Below are 16,951 nucleotides of genomic sequence, written 5' to 3' on the forward strand. Positions count from 1 at the left end.
GTGAAACAAAAGCATTAAATATTTTGATGATATGTAGCTGTAACTTATGTGCTATATTCCAAAACTTTTGAAGCCACAGGTTTGCAATGAACAGACAGACTTTCATTATTTTTCACTGGTACTCTTCCCATCCAGTGAATTGTTAACAAGAACTGATATATTGAGTCAGTAACTAGATCAGTCGGAGTAATGAACAAATAGTTCTGTCTGATTTGTTAACAAGATGAATGTGTTCATTGAAAAGAAATGTCTCACAAGACCATCGAACAGAATTATAATGATGTTTTAGGTGAGAAAATTAATTTCGGGGTCAAGTATTCTTCTAAGAAAGCCCTTTATTTGTCACTATACAGTACTGTATGCCATCAATATCCAATTTGTATCTCCCAATGACTCATTTACATGCGCAGAGCCTAGGTGCCTTATTAAGGCGTCTTCATTAATGATATCTAACTGAGAAAGCAGCTACTTTGGTTAAATATAATTTTTTAATTGGATTTCTCTCTCTCTCTTTTCTTTTTTTGAAGTGTTGACTTTGAATGCAATACTTGCAAATAAGAAAAACAGAAAGAGATTATTGGCTAATTAGTGAAACCTTATAAGAGAATGATGTGATGCGTCAAATATGTGAGTACCAAGTCAAAACAGCTTGTAATTGTGTGTTATGTATTCAGTTTGTGATTAAAGAAAAACTTCCATCTAACTCTCACTCCATCTGTCCCTCTCTAAATATTTGGTGATCTGTGACTCACTGGCAAAGACTCTGATAGGTCATTTGGATTCTGCATGTGTGTGAAGATGAAGAAAATGAGTGAATGAATGAATGAAGCAATAAATACACTGTGGTAAAACGTGATAAATTGGCTATTAATGAGATATTTGTACCTAATCTGACCCTTAAATTTAATTTTTCTGGTGTAACCTAAACCCTTTAACTTAAGTGTATTTAGGCTGTATAATAAAATCAGTTCATTTAAATATTTGGTTTTTTTTTTTTTTTTTAACAAATTGTAAGCATTTAACAGTAGGTATACTTTTTTTTCAATAGAAGAATAAGTAGTTGCGTGATTATTAATGAGCTTAACTAAATAAATAAACTACGTGAACAGGAGTGTAAGGCACAGAAGGTACCACTGGAATACATTCTCCACACTATCATGCAGATCTTTAATAATTAACATTTCAGTCATGCTAGAAGAAGGTTTTTTGGCCAAAATCCTTTTATTAAATAGGTTTGGCACACTTGTGTAGCTTGCAAAGAGAGAAAAGCACCAAATGTTTATGTAAAATACAAAAAATGAAGTGACATAGAATATAAGTGTGAGAGAAAGGAAGTGTGGGACACCAGTGAGCTCTTTTGGCTTTTCTTCCCACACAAAAGCAACCCTCCTACACGCTCACACACAGGACACCATTTTACATTTTAACAAGCACATGAAGAGAAACATTAGAGTGACTCTTTTGTTTCTTTTCAGCCTTGTTCAAGGAAGCAGACAGTGAGCGAAATATAGAGGCAAATAAAGAGAGAGAGAGACAGAGAGAGAGAGTGAGAGAGAGAGAGAGTAAGAAAGAAAGAGAGTGAGCGAGAGAGCTGGCACAGGCTGAGCCAGGCACTGACTGTGTGGACACGGAGGAGTGCGGAGAGAACAGAAACGACAGAGCAGGAGGAGGAGTGAATGGATGGAGTGACCCAGAAGGAGGAGAGGAATGCTGAGCGAACAGACTGACAGAGCGCAAAAGGGAAGATGAGAGTGGCGTGGCAGCAACAGCAGAGCAATTAAACAGTGCAAAGGAAAGCAAAGGCTCTCATGCCGAGCAGCTTCTGTCGCTCGCTTGCGCTCTCTCTCTTTCGAGCAACCAAAGAGGCAGAAGTGAATCCGTCCAGACAACGATAAAGGACAAGAGGAGGCACGCGAGAGGCAGGGGGAGGAGCAAGCATGCTTTGATTGACAGAGTAAAGAGGAGGGACATGGATGCAAATTGAAGAATTTTAATTTCTGGGAATGGATATTTTTAGCAAAGGAAAAACAATGGAGAAGAAGATCAAGGATGCCATTTCAGTGTAAAAGAAGGATGGAAAAGGGGAAGGAGAGAGAGAGAGAGTGAGATGCTGAATTCGGACCATGTCAGAACAGATTCCACATCAGCGGCATTCAGCACTCCTGCAGGCAAGAGTCAGTGTGTGTGTGTGTATGTGTGTGTGAACTAGCACGGAGTACGACCTCTGTAACACCAGGCTTTTGCCAATGTGCCCCCATAGTTGAGGACAGAGACACAGAGAGGTAGGAAGGAGAAAAGTTAGTACTGTATCACTGTCAAAGCCAGAGAAAAAGGGCAAAAAGACAAGATGAGTGTGATCATGGGTTGTGGGGTCAATTGTAGCTAGTGTTCAGGAAACCCTCTCTCCAGGGATTGTGGAAAAAGGTCGCACAAGACAGTCCATTTTACCAACAGGACAGCCTGCCTGGAGACTCTCTCAGATCCTTCTTTCTTGTGACTCAGCTGGCGCTGCCTTCCACAATCCGTCTCTTTTTCATTATTCTCTCTTACAATCTGTCTTGCATCTGTTGAATATTTTCTCTCATTAAGATCACTTCCCATGTAACCGCCTCATTCTTTCCGATTCACCCGCCTGAACTTTAGGAGATTTTGGGAGAATCTCAGATGCAGATTGCAGGCTGTCCCCAAGCCCAGACTAAGTCTCGGCACCCTGACCAGTTGGACTGAGGAGGGGAGCGAAATAGAGAGAACTAGAAAGAGAAAGGTACAGAGAAAATAGCCTGGGGATTTTGCCTGAGGGGTTATAGAGAGTTGCCAGCGGGTATGAAGACACATGCTGAAATTTGTGTACCTTAGGGAGCAGTGTGCTTGTGCGCGAATGTGTTTATTCAATCCAGAAATGAAGTTTGCATACATATATTAAAGTGGAAGTCATAGTAGAGTTGTACACTTCAGTTGAACCTCGAGTAGTTTTGCAGGTGCTACAATAGTGCGTGACTTGATTGTTGGACTCTAAAAGTCAGATTAGTATTCAGGAAGTCAGTGTTGTGGCTCTCTCTGTGCTCCTGGAGCCCCATGAGGGCCCCGGCCGTGGAGGCCTGGCTGGGAGATGAAGCCGTCCCCCCTGCTGCTCTAGCAGCCCTGTGGGCCGTCATGGCTCTGGAAGGCCGCTGTCTGCGCCCTGCCTCGCCCATGCCGGGCCAACGCAGGGCCCGCCGTCGCCGCACCCGAGCCGGAGCACCACGAGACAATATGTCCCACCTCACCGTGGCCCTCCTAGCGCGGACTCACCTCCACGGATTGCGGCACATCTGTGCCCCGTCAAACTCTCTCAGCCGCCGGGCCTTTTGGATGCTGGCACTCTGTACTTGTCTGGGTCTTCTGGTTTCCTGGTCCTCGAATCGGCTGCTTCACTGGCTGGCCTTTCCCACTCACACAAGAGTCCACACAGAGTGGGCGAGAGAACTCGCTTTTCCCACGGTCACCATCTGCAACAATAACCCCGTACGTTTGAATCACCTCACTAAGAGCGATCTGTACTTTGCGGGTCACTGGCTTGGACTGTTGCTGGCCAACCGCACAGCCAGACCCTTGGTACTGGAACTGCTTCAAGATGACAGGCGAGCATGGTTTAGCAAGCTGTCAGATTTCCGTCTTTTCCTGCCTCCACGGCGCTTCGAAGGCACCAGCTTGGAGTTCATGGACCGACTGGGCCACCAGCTGGAGGATATGCTACTGGCCTGCAAGTACCGCGGAGAGCCCTGTGGAGCCCACAACTTCTCTGCTGTGAGTCTGAACAAATGACCTCCACCTCGCTCTCTCTCTCTTTCTGTCTCTTTCTGTCACCTTTTCACTCTAGTGTTTGTCAAATTCACTGTGATTTATTCTTTCATGCAGCACATGCACAGACTCAGCTCTGACCTCTCGTTAGCTCTTGTCCTGTGTTGCCCTCTCCGTCATGCTTCAGATATTTCACAGGACATTTTGTACACCCGTTTCAGAACTTTCTGACCCCAATTCATGAAGACATGAAGATTTTTTTTTAGTGAGACCCAGGTTGAATACCAGCATTTACAAACAAATCAGGTGCACTGATCTTCCAAGGCTGATTTTCATAATGTGATTCTGATTGAGCATAATGTGCTATTTGCATTTGCGTTGCTCATAAAGACCTCCGATTCCAGGATGTTCAACCTATTTCCTATCTGGTAATGTAGCAACTGTCTAGCAAACACTGATTTTTCATGTCAAGAAATAATTATATAATTCTGTCTCTTAGCCAGATGTAACATGATAAGATTACGATTTTTCTACCCACACCTAACAGAAAATGCCAATCAGTATCATCATTTTGCAGATTTTTTTTTTTTTTTTTTTGCTCACTTTCTTGCAACTGTACAGCACACAATGCTTGTTTTTACATGAATATTTATTTGCGCTTTTCAGTAAAATCTTATTCATAGAAATGAGTGTTGCTTTATGTTTCTAAACATTGCAATACTGTCACCAGTCTCAGACTTCTATTGTCAGTGAACATGTCGTTCTTCTCCTCATGCTCATCCTGTTTCTCCACAGTCACTACTGCTGCTCTATCACGTACACTCACTCGGTCCTTTCTGTGCAAAAAACAATGAATAAATCAAAGTAATAACAGTTTTTATAATGCCAGAAAAGAAAGATGGTTTTTAGATGCAATTAAATATTTGAATGGGGATTTTCATATCAATATTTTTAAATGATTAAAAAATGCTTTATATTTGCAGTATTTTAGTACTTATTATTATTATTACTGTTTACTTTATTTTTTTTTTTTATGGACAATAAAAAAACAAATAAATAAATAATGGCAGGTTCCCGTTGTGATATATGACCCCATATAATATTACTGTAATGGATCCACTGAAGGCAAGTATTGGAGAACCCAAGTGCAGCTTTATTTGATGAATCCAAACATAAACAAAATATAAAACAATGACTTGACTTGGCTTGGCTTAGCTTGGCACGGCTTAACAGAAACATAAAACTCACCAACAGTGGTACACGGACAATACTTGACCAAGAACATAGCAAACATGAGGGCTTAAATACACAGAGACTCATGACATAACAAGACACACCTGAAAGCAATGATTAAACCAATAGGCTTGTTCAATTTCATGCAGCTCTGCACAGACCGATCGGCGGCTGACTTGAAGCAGTGCATGCCGTTAAGAAATTTTGTCCGACTTGAGACAGTGCCGACACCGTGTGACTCTGACATATGGTTTCAAAGTACTGCGAGAGCGATTCGAGATCAGCCGCCTGAGTCAGCCAGAGTAGTTTCTCAAGAGCAGCTGCACAAGCTCTGATGACGACACAGCTGTTCCACGATTGGCCGGATTCACCGCATGACAACGATCACGTGTGATTCGTGCTTATTCTCACACCTTCAGTTCCAAATCTGTATTTTTATAACGGTTAAAGCTCTTTTCATGTAGTCACGATGTTATATTGTACTGTGTGTTCGACATCAGCTGCGGCTGGATGCAACCGATCGGTGAGAGTAGCCGCGTGCAGGCGGGGAGGAGCTGAAAATGGAGACGTGAAGTCTGACACTTTCTGCTTACCGTATTATACTTTATCACAACTGAAGTGAAATAAATGCAATATTTGACTAATACACAGATGTTTCGGAGACATTTTCATTCAGTACTTTATGTACTGCTTACAGCATCTGTTTTTACAAGAATAAAGTTCAAAATAAGTATATATTTAATACTTAATATAAGTATATATTTAAATACCTATGAAGTGGGGTCTATGTTTTTTATCAGTTTTATTTTGATAAACATGACACAATACAACTTCACGACTACATGAAAAGAGCTTTAACTGTTATAAAAATACAGATTTGTGAGCTTTAGTGGAACTGAAGTTTTCAGAATAAACACGAAACACACGTGGTCGTTGTCATGCGGTGAATCCGGCCAATCGTGGAACAGCTGTGTCGTCATCAGAGCTTGTGCAGCTGCTCTTGAGAAACTGCTCTGGCTGACTCGAATCGGCTAAACACGAATCGCTCTCGCGGTACTTTGAAACCATATGTCACAGTCACATAGTGTCGGCGCTGTCTCAGTTCGAACAAAATTTCTTACCGGCATGCACTTCAGGTCAGCCGCCGATCGGTCTGCACAGCGCTGCATGAAGTCGAACAAGCCTATTGACAACCTAACACATGAGAATCACATGACATGATCACATGGGGACATGGAAAACACATGACAACAGGGAGCACATCGCAAACATGAAAACAAAGCAATGAAAACATAAAAATAAGACATGACTTAACTATAAACATGAAACAAAACCCAACACCATCCGTGACAATTACAGTATACCATGATATTGGGGCATGTTGTCACAAAGGTCAGTGGTCAATAATAAAAGAAATGTTTAACCACTTTATAAGTTTTTATTTTGATTTTATTATTATTATTTTTTTTTATTGTATCTGTAACACAACATTATGAGTTTGGCTCAGAAGTTTAATTTGATAAATGATTAAATAACAAGATCACAAGGCATAACAAGACTTCTAACCCCTACAGTTTCAAACACCATTATGAGATTTTAAACTTAGTCTTGAAAAGTTTATTGTGCAGATTATATGTCGCAGATTATATAGCAGACTATTCATTTCAAGTTTACATGTGTTTAATAGGCCACTGTTAAATGTTTTGTAAGGAGTTGTGGGATGTTGCAGTCAGTGACAGCTGTAGGATGCACTGTTTTGTTGAAATTGTAAATAAACTAATTGGAAGTGTTGTGGGACTGTGAGAAGGATTTTTTTTGTTGTTGTTGTTAGGATGTTGTATGCTATGGGTTCTGTCCTTCCTCTCTCTTCTTCTTTCAGTCTCATTGTGTTGTTTTCCACTGTGTTGTTTCTCTAATTCTCTTGATGTGGGGAGAGGAGGAGCGCGGGCAGATGTTCTCTCTCAGGCTACATTTCAGCAGAGCTTCTTTCTGCATGTGTGGATTTGTGTGAGACTACTTTGCAACTCTCTCACAATAATTCTTAATTAGGGCTGGATATCACTGAGGTGTTTTTCACTGTGTTTAGGAATGGCACTGCTGTTTGTGGAGAATTCTAACAACCCATTTCACAGAACATATGTGCTTCATGTTGTGTATGCACCTTATTTCAGCACTCATATATGTCTTATGTCTTCTAATGGCAAGCTTAGCAATAGTTTGAGACGTGATAATTTATGTCTGTGTAAATGAGTGTGTATTTATCATACTTCTTACCCAACAGCATATCCGTGTTTATTTAGCTCATATAGTAGTCACTGGAGGTTAAATACACCAATTTTAAGAGTTTAGAAAGTGGAAATCCCGTGTGTGATGGCTAATTTTCTTCTTCCTCATCAGCTCAGTTTTTCTCTCCATAACATTAGCTAAACATTATCCACTCATTACAAAGTGTATTAGAGACCCAGTAAGACAATCAGAAGCTCCAGCAGGGAAATCTCTAATACCCAGCTTTGGGATGTCTCATATGGCTGCAGTTTATCTGTCAGATGATACAGAAATGTATCCTCTGAACAAATTCTGGCTTACTCATAATTATTACATTAAAGTAAGATGTTTGTAATAATTCAATGAACAGGAGAGTTTGTTATCAACTTATACTACGGGGCTGTTGAATGCTTGAATCTAATTGGCTGACAAACGTTCTAAGGGCAGTTATTTTCCAGGAAATGCACAGCTAAAGTACAGTTGTTCTAGGCAGGTCGTGACCGCATTGCAGTTACATATCACTTTGCCAAATTATTTCAGTTATTTCAAAGGTCCTTACAGCCTACAACCGCAAAAGAACCAAAACCCAACAAAGCAAATAAATATAACAAATAACATGACAAAATATTTTCGTGTTTTTGCAATGGAATTACCTTCTATCTATGGAAAGCATGCTCTCTTTCTCCTGCATTCTCTCTCCCATACAAACACACACACATACTGTACCTGTAGACACACACTCAGAAACAGCTCTGGCCCGCAACTTTATCAATAAATTTGTTTCACAACTGAACAGCTACATGACATTTCTCAGTATCGAGGTAATAACGTCGCTCGTTCTTGAAGGAACTAAATAGCTTCACTATTAGTAGAGACACTGCTCCCAAACACTGATGAGATCAATCACGCTTAATCACACTTTTAAATTTCTTTTTAATTATTTTTTTTTTATTTCTTGTATTTTATTATTCAATTACATAATTTTATTCAAGTTTTAACGGGTAATTTGACCGCATCATGACATTATAGCATAAATCACCGTAAAGCTGCTTTGAAACAATCAGTATTGTATAAAGCGGTATATAAATAAAGATGACTGGACTTGACTTGACATAAAAGCCCTCAGAGCCTTTTCCGCTCAGTGTTTTTTGCTCAGACCGAAGCCTCCCTGAGCGCTGATGTCGATGCCCAGATAACTGTAGCTAGTGCTGTACTGTAGGATCTGTCCTTTATAAGTGAACTGGTGTTTGTTTCCCTGAGATCTGGCTTTCTTCTGGAACACCATACATGGCTCTGGTTTTGTTCAGATTGACTGTCAAAGCTCACTCTTGACAGCACTGTTCCTGCAGGGACAGGTTCTGCTGAAGACCCTCAGCTGTGGGGACATCAGGACCAGATCATCCACATACAGCAGACATCTAACCTCTGTGTTGTGTAGAGTGAGGCCCGGGGATATTAGCACTACTGCCAGATCATTTATGTAGATGTTAAATAGAGTCGGACTCAGACTGCATCCCTGCCTCACTCCACGTCCCTGCTGGAAAAACACTGTTCTATGATTATTGATTTTCACTCCACATTTACTGTTGGTGTACAGAGATTGTATATTAAAGGTTTTTCCACCGATGCCAATTTGTAGGAGTTTGTATAGTAAACCATCATGCCAAACTGAGTCGAATGCTTTTTTTTTTAAATATATAAAACATGCAAATATTTTCCTTTGTTAAATGTTTGCCTTTGATACTGTCTCACATAAGATACTTCTTGACAGGTTAGCTTCTATTGGGATTACTGGCACTCCTCTGTCTTGGTTTAGGTCGTATCTTTCTGGACACACTCAGCGTATTCAATTAAAAAGTTTTAGATCAAGAACATCTACAGTCACCACTGGTGTTCCCCAGGGTTCTGTTTTGGGCCCGCTTCTTTTCATTATTTATATGCTCCCTCTTGGTTATATTTTGAGGAAACATGGTATTCATTTTCATTGTTATGCGGATGACACCCAACTTTACTTGTCTGCCAAACCCACTAGTTCTTTTCGTCCACCATCTTTGTCCAGCTGTTTAGCTGAAATTAAAGATTAGCTTTCAGCTAACTTCCTGAAGCTAAATGGCAACAAAACTGAGGCCTTACTTGTTGGCACTAGATCTGTTTTATCTAAATCTAATTGTTTTTCTTTGTACATTAACAATAATGCAATCTGTCCTTCCTCACAGGTTAAAAGTTTGGGTGTTATCATGGATAGCACACTATCCTTTGAAACTCAAATTAATAATATCACGCGGACTGCATACTTCCACTTGCGTAATATTAATCGTCTCCGTCCCTTTCTCTCAACCAATAAAACAGCAGTTCTTATTCACGCACTTCACATATAGACTACTGTAATGCTTTTCTCACTGTTGTTCCCTCTAAATTACTACATAAGCTTCAGTTGGTTCAGAATTCTGCAGCTCGTGTTCTTTCTAGAACACCTTCTATTGAGCACATTTCTCCAGTTCTTCAGCAATTGCACTGGCTTCCAGTAAAGTATTGAGTTGAATTCCAGATCTTGCTACTTACTTACAAGGCACTTCATAATCTTCATAATCACCCCAATACCTTACTCAACTTCTTCACATTTACACTCCTTCACATGCTCTCAGATCTTCATCTTCAATTTCTTTTGTGGTACCTCGGATTCGACTAACTACCATGGGTGCCAGATCTTTTAGCTATGCTGCCCCCCGCCTATGGAACTCCCTTCCCCCTGATGTTTGCTATAGCGATTGCCTGCTGACTTTTAAAATGTGTCTTAAGACATATCTTTTTATACAGGCTTTTTTATAATATGTTTTATTGAGTCTTTACTGCACTTTATCTGTATATGTGGAGTGTTTGTTGTGTGTTTTGTCCTGTGTAGTGATCTGTATTTTTTTTTTTTTCTTTGCTTGCTTGTGAGGTGACCTTGGGTGATATGAAAGGCACCATTAAATAAAATGCATTATTATTATTATTATTACTATTATTATTATAATATTTAAAATATGTTTAATATGTTCTGTTATTTCAGACATAGTTATAAGTGTATCCAATGGATTTTGATTACTTTTAAATGTTTTCAGTGGACATAAATTCATCCAGCATTTTTAATATAGTAACACTGTTCATGTTTTCTTTGAATTGTTCAGAGCTGTATTGGTTCTATTTGAGTTTGGGTTTCAAAGGAAATAGTTTTTCAGATTCGAGTCGAGAAGTCCTTCCCTTGGTCCTTTCAGATAGTGGTTTCAGATAAAGCACTGTTTGGCCATGAACAGAAACCAGGAGTTGAGGTCTGACTGTAAAGGCATTGATAAAGCTTGGATCATTGGGTCTTATACACTAAGCATGCATATGCACAAATTTGTGCTTGAAATGTGCATAGGAGCGATTTTAAGAAGAAATCACAATTCACCAAAAATTTCGTAGTAAAAATCATTCTAAATTTACAACAAAATATAGGAACAACTGGAAGCCCTCGTATGCAAAAAAACACTTACTCTGTATGGCCTTATAATCATGTTAAGAAGTTAAATAAATATGAAATTTCATCCTAACATGAATGTAATTATATTAAAGTATGTTACATTAATTGTATTATATAATCCATATATAAAATTAAATAATAAAATTGATAGATAATACAATGTAATCTTAAATAGGCCTACATTTCATCATATACGGTGATTATGTTCAGCTGTGAAGTTTCTTTGAATAACGCAGATATACGCGTATGTACAGCTGGCTCATGAGAGGTCTGTAATCTGGGTCTGTATGAAAGGTGTTTATTGTGAGAACTGGTGAGAATGGCACGCGTGGCATTGCTCGAGGGGAGAGGCGAGTGTGCGTCTTTAAACAGCGGCATTTCTGACAAAAGTGACGTAAGCCTGTAAAGAAAGTATGCACGGAAAGCCCTTATATGGACATGGTTTGGGCACGTTTTATGCAAATGACTAACGTCGTGCATGAAATAAAATAAGAACGAGGTTAAGAACAAATTTATGTGCGTACACGTGTTGTGAACAGAGATTTTTCATGAGAAGTTCTCCTGTGCGTACAAATTCGAAATAATCCACGTAATTATTAGTGAATGAGGTCCAATGTCTGTTATTGAATGATCAACCACTGGTTCCTAATCTGGAGCAATAAGTGAAATCTAATATATCTCCCCTAGTTCTGCCATTAACGATATATAGCCCTAAACCTTTAAAGAGTTTTAACATTTGCTTTCCATTTATGTTGACTAAACTATCATAGCTGTTTCTTGGTGTGATAATTGATGAGGAATGAAACATGGTGTCGCTGATATGTGACCAGTATCTACAATATTTGCATTATCAATTTCTCTCCCGATCCTGGCATTTAAGTGTCTGCACATGAAGATATTTCCTCTTGACTGAAAGTGTAAAATGACTGTCTTTAGCTTTGGAAAGCTTTGCTCTTTGATATAGGGAGAGTGAAAAAGAGCATTTTAAGGACAAAAACCTGACAAATGTCTTGTAATAAATCTGAACAATGTCTTTAGGTGTGGTAACTGTAGTATAAGCAAAATAAATAACTCCAGGTCATTGTATTATTAGAAAATAATTCTGCTTCGCACCGTGGCCGCATTACTACCTTGGTATGCGTTCTTTTCTAATAATTCAACAGCCTGGAGTCAATTATTCCTTACTTATTTTTAACACATTTTTACTATAGCATTACTGCCACTTCTAACCATGCAGTACTACTGTAATTGAACTTAATGAAGTTCTACTACTAAATGTTTTACATAGTGGGATTACAGATGGCTTAGAAATACAGTATGATTATTAGGCCTACATTTGCAAACCTTTGAGCTGGGCTATCTATATATTCATAATCTTAGTTATGAAGACATAGATTTCCATCACTGCATCACCATGGTAACGCTGTTAGTCTGCCATGTCCATCACTTGATGTAAATGGATGAGTTTCATTAGCTCCAACACTGCGTTGATTAGTTTGGTCTGGCACTGTAATGATCCTTGAGGTTGAAGCTTTCCGTCAGGGGGTCTCCCGTCTGGAACGAGAGCGAGAAGCCGTGCCTCCCTTCTGTGGTCTTTCTAGCTTCATTAAGAATAGCTTTGGATTTTTCAGTTATGTAGCCAGTATATTTTGTTGTGTGAAATGTGTTTAGCTGAAACATTTCATAAATGCGGTATACTGTGAGAGATTTAGTGGTTTGGGGGACTTACTATGAAAGGTCTTATATATTTTCAGTGGCGACTGACGCTCTGGGGTGTGATCAATCGGTTACCAAGCCCAACATACAGACATTTCTAATCAAGCGGGAAAAAAGTGCCATATTCACATTGATATTCAATGAGTAAGGGATGTTGTATGTATCATAAGAATTGTATTATCAGAATTAAGCCAGACTGACTCACCATTAACGATCTGTCATTTGTGCATCACTTGTGTCAGAAACTATTGAGAACTGGCTGTCCATGAAATGATTGATTTAAAAGCATAGCTAAAGCATTTAACCTTTCAAGGTTTCTGTCATATGGAGCACTTTAACCTCATAAACATGCACATGAATATTATGATATGAATGCAAATGTGCTCATATTTGTTCAGCTTCAAGCACACATTTTTTTTTCTTTTAAGCATTAGAGGAAATTAACATAAACCAATATACAGATGGGTAACAGCACTGGAACAGCCTCATATTTAACTGGCCTGCATTTCCCAGTTCATTCTTCATCTTTTTCTACTGTTAATGACATGAATGATTTTATTAATATTCCTAAAATGCAGTGTAATTAACGGCTAGAGCGACACAAGACAACAGCGTGAAAACCATTGATTGGTCAATGTCTCAAACCACAAGAAAAGGAAACATTTTATTTTATTTTATAACCCCTGGACTAACATCCTCTCTCTTCTTCTTATTTTTTTATATCACAGTAAATCTGCTCACATTCTGCTTCTGTCCAGCAAGAGTTCATGATTCATAACACATTCAGTTTGAATGACTCTCATCTGATTTGAGACTCTATGCTCTCTCCCTCTCTAATCTCCTCTTCTTTTCTTCTCACCTCTTACACCATCTTGTCTCTTTCCTCGAATCTCTCAGTGCCATCTGCTCTCACACTCTCTTCTCCCTCAGTTCCTCTTCATCTCTTCCTCCTATTCTCACTCTACGCACTACGTACATCACTTCTCAGTCCTGCAATTCTTCTCAGTCTTTCTCCAGGACTCCTTTTTTTTTTTTTTTTTGCTCTGAGCCTTTTTTTGAGAAGCAGTTGTTTTGATAACTCAAACACATTTTTTATTATTATTATTTGCATGGGATTGACAGTTCAGCTGTGTCATTTGGAATTATAAAAGAATACAGACACTTTTTTAGATTGGTGGCCACAACTAAAAAAAAAGTGAAACGTTCTAATTAAAATGGTACCAACCAGCAGGGATTTGCCATCACAAAATGACACAATCAATCAGTTATTTCATATAATTTTAAACTAGCATGAGAGAAAATGCCACAAACTATTATAAAGTGACACCTACCATTCTGAAATGCATTATGAAATCTGGCACCAACCGTTCAGAAGTGTACTGGACCTTGACACTAGCTCTGCACAATACAGAGTACAATGTAAGTCTGTACATTTAAACTGGATGTCTATTATGATGTTCCTATAGCAAGTCAAATACTTTAACAAAACATTCAGGCATCTCCAGAAAGAATACATGTTGAAATTGTTAAAAATGGTTTTATTTCCTATTACACAATTCCATAAATGTTTTGTGAAATATTAAAGCCATAGATGAGAACCGCTAACCACATATTATATTATTTAAAATATATTCAAACCCCTTCATTTTTTCCACATTTTATGTTGCTGCCTTATGTTAAACTACTTTACTTTTTTTCTACATCAACCTACACTCCATACACCATAATGACAAAGCAAAAAACAGATCTGTGACAACTTTGCAAATTTATTAAAAAGGAAAAACTGAAATAAGTACATTACACAAGTATTCAAACCCTTTTCTTGAAATTTAGCTCAGAAGCATTCAAATTTCATTTGTAGATGAACTACACTTCGAGTGGAGTTAACCTGTGGCAAATTCAATTGAATGGATATGATTTGGAAAGGCACACACTTCTCAATAAAAGGTCTAACAACTGAAAATGTGTATCAGAGCAAAACCAAGCCACGAGGTCAAAGGAACTGCCTGTAGAGCTCAGAGACAGGACTGTATCAAGACATAGATCTGGGAAAGACTACAAAACAAATTCTGTTGTATTGAAGGTTCACAGAAGCATGTAGCCTCCATAATCCTTACTTTGGAACAACCAGGACTCTTCCTGGAACTGGCCTCCTGGCCAAACTGAGCAATTTATGGATAAGGGCCTTGGTTAGAGTGATGACCAAGAAGCTGATGGTCACTCTGGTTGAGCTCCATGATCATATATGGAGATGGGAGAAATTTACAGAAGGACAAACATCACTGCAACACGCCACCGATCTGGGCTTTATGGCAGAATGGCCAGACTCAAGCCTCTCCTTGGTGAGGACACATGAAAACCCACTAGGAATTTGCAAAAAAGCACCTAAAGGACTCTTTCAGATGTGAGAAAGAAGATTCTCTGGTCTGATTAACCTCGGGTCCAAGCGTCATGTCTGGAGGAAACCAGGCACTGCTCATCATCTGCACAATACCATCTCAACAGTAAAGTGTGGTGGTGGCAGCATCATGCTGTGGGGGTATTTTTCAGCAGCAGGGACTGGGCGACTTGTCAGAGTAAAAGGAAAGCTCAACACAGCAAAATATAGAGTTAGCCTTAATGAAAACCTAGTCCAGAGCATTCAGAACCTCAGACTGGGCAGAAGGTTCACCTTCCAACAAGACAATGACCCGAAGCACAGCTAAGACAATGCAAGAATGGCTTATGGACAACTCTGTGAATGTCCTTAAGTGGCCTAGCCAGAGCCACGGCTTGAACCCAATCGAACATCTCTGGAGAAACCTGAAAATGTTTGTCCACCGACGGTCCCCATCCAACCTGACAGAGCTTGAGAGGATCTGAGGAGAAGAATAGTCGAAAATCCCCAAATGCAGATGTTCCTTTTTAATAAATTTGCAAAGTTGTCACAAAACTTGTTTTTTTTTTTTGCTGTAATTATGGTGTATGGGGTGTAGATTGATGTGGGAAAAAAAGTAATTTAAAGTAGTTTAACATAAGGCAGCAACATTACAAAATGTGAAAAAAAATTAAGGGGTTTGAATACTTTCACAAGGCACTGCATAAATTATATCTATATTTATTTAGATCAATATCAGACTCTGATTACTAGTTTTTGTTTTTGCTACCGTCTAACTTATGAACAAATAACAAATACACCACTTGTGGATCTTCCTCAACTGTCGTAAGTTTTAGTTTATCTTGCGTTGGCCAATATTATACTTACCGGCATGCACGCAGCATCATGCAAGCATAAAGGTTAACATTAACGGATGCAGCTTTTAATGCGGTATTCATAGTGACTCATGATAGATTTATTCCTTGTATTTCTTAGAATGGGCAGTTTGCCTGATCAACAACATAAAGTACTGGTATTAGACAACATTCAGTGGCACATGCCACTCAAATACATATGTGCTACAAACTGTGACTACATGTTTGAAAAGTATTACTGTGTTGTAAATTCATTAAAGTTTAATTGATATTTATTTTTAGAAAATCACAAAAGTAGGCTATGTATTTCAGATTTTGTGTCACAATTACGTCAGTATAGATGCTCAACTCGTCTGTCAGTCACTACTGGAGGTGCCACCTCATGCTCAGCAACATTGTCAGTGACACATATGTCACAAGTTTTAGTGGCACATGCCACTATCCACTGGCATAGTGCCACTAAGCATAGCGGCATGTGCCAATGGCTTCTGTGCCATGCCTCTTAATGTTAATACCGCTACTGCTTTTCTTTCGAAAACAGCGGTCATCATTTAGCAGTATAGAAAAGTTTGAAGATTTTAGTAAATTGTTTTCCATAAATTTATGTATGTATTAAATCAAAGAAAATGTACAGTGTGTTTTGGAAAAATTTGAATGTAGAATAAAAATCAAAAAATGAGGAGAAAACTAATTGGTTACCATGAATTTCAATCAGCATATTTATCGATATTAAAACTAATGGGTTCTTTTAAAATAAAGGTTATGCAGGAATACAGCAAGTTTAAACAAAGAAGAAACAAAAATTACATCAAGATAAAGACAACAACTGCAACCCTAATGTTTCAGCTAACTATTAATTATATTCAGTGACATAATAGTATGAATTACTCTGCCTAGCTATAAAACTGCCAGTCTTATCCCAAGGCTAAATCGATTTTTAATGTTGCTCTGGTGAGCAGTTTCTGTAAAGTTGCATTCAAACTCATATCCAATATTTTCAGACAACTTTACATCCTTCTGCTTCCAGCAGTTTTGGATGATGCATCTTTTGATATCCTGTGGCTATATCAAGCTATGGTCTGGAGTCCAGTGGGTTGAGATAGGCTGTTCAATGTGTTCACTGGCAGATGAATTAAACTCTGCTGTGCTCTCTCCTGACTTCTCAATACTCCCAGACCCTGCAGAGATTTTAACTTTGAGATGTTCTCGACACTTACACGA

General features: G+C 38.8%; 1 protein-coding gene across 3 annotated transcripts in view; it reads left to right on the forward strand.

The window, feature by feature from the left end:
• The window catches only part of asic2 (acid-sensing (proton-gated) ion channel 2), a 368,328-nt gene that overhangs the window by 239,317 nt on the left and 112,060 nt on the right, over positions 1 to 16,951 (forward strand). The window contains exon 1 of one of the 3 annotated variants that reach the window (XM_051887446.1): positions 1,491 to 3,786. The exons of the other annotated variants lie outside the window; for them this stretch is intronic. Within the exon in view, the coding sequence (XP_051743406.1) occupies positions 3,076 to 3,786 (711 nt within the window). The 5' untranslated portion in view covers positions 1,491 to 3,075. Of the gene's footprint in view, positions 1 to 1,490; positions 3,787 to 16,951 lie in introns of those variants that run through there. 3 annotated transcript variants of the gene reach the window in all.

This window comes from Ctenopharyngodon idella, chromosome 3 (assembly GCF_019924925.1).
Source record: "Ctenopharyngodon idella isolate HZGC_01 chromosome 3, HZGC01, whole genome shotgun sequence".
In the NCBI taxonomy this organism is placed as follows: domain Eukaryota; kingdom Metazoa; phylum Chordata; class Actinopteri; order Cypriniformes; family Xenocyprididae; genus Ctenopharyngodon; species Ctenopharyngodon idella.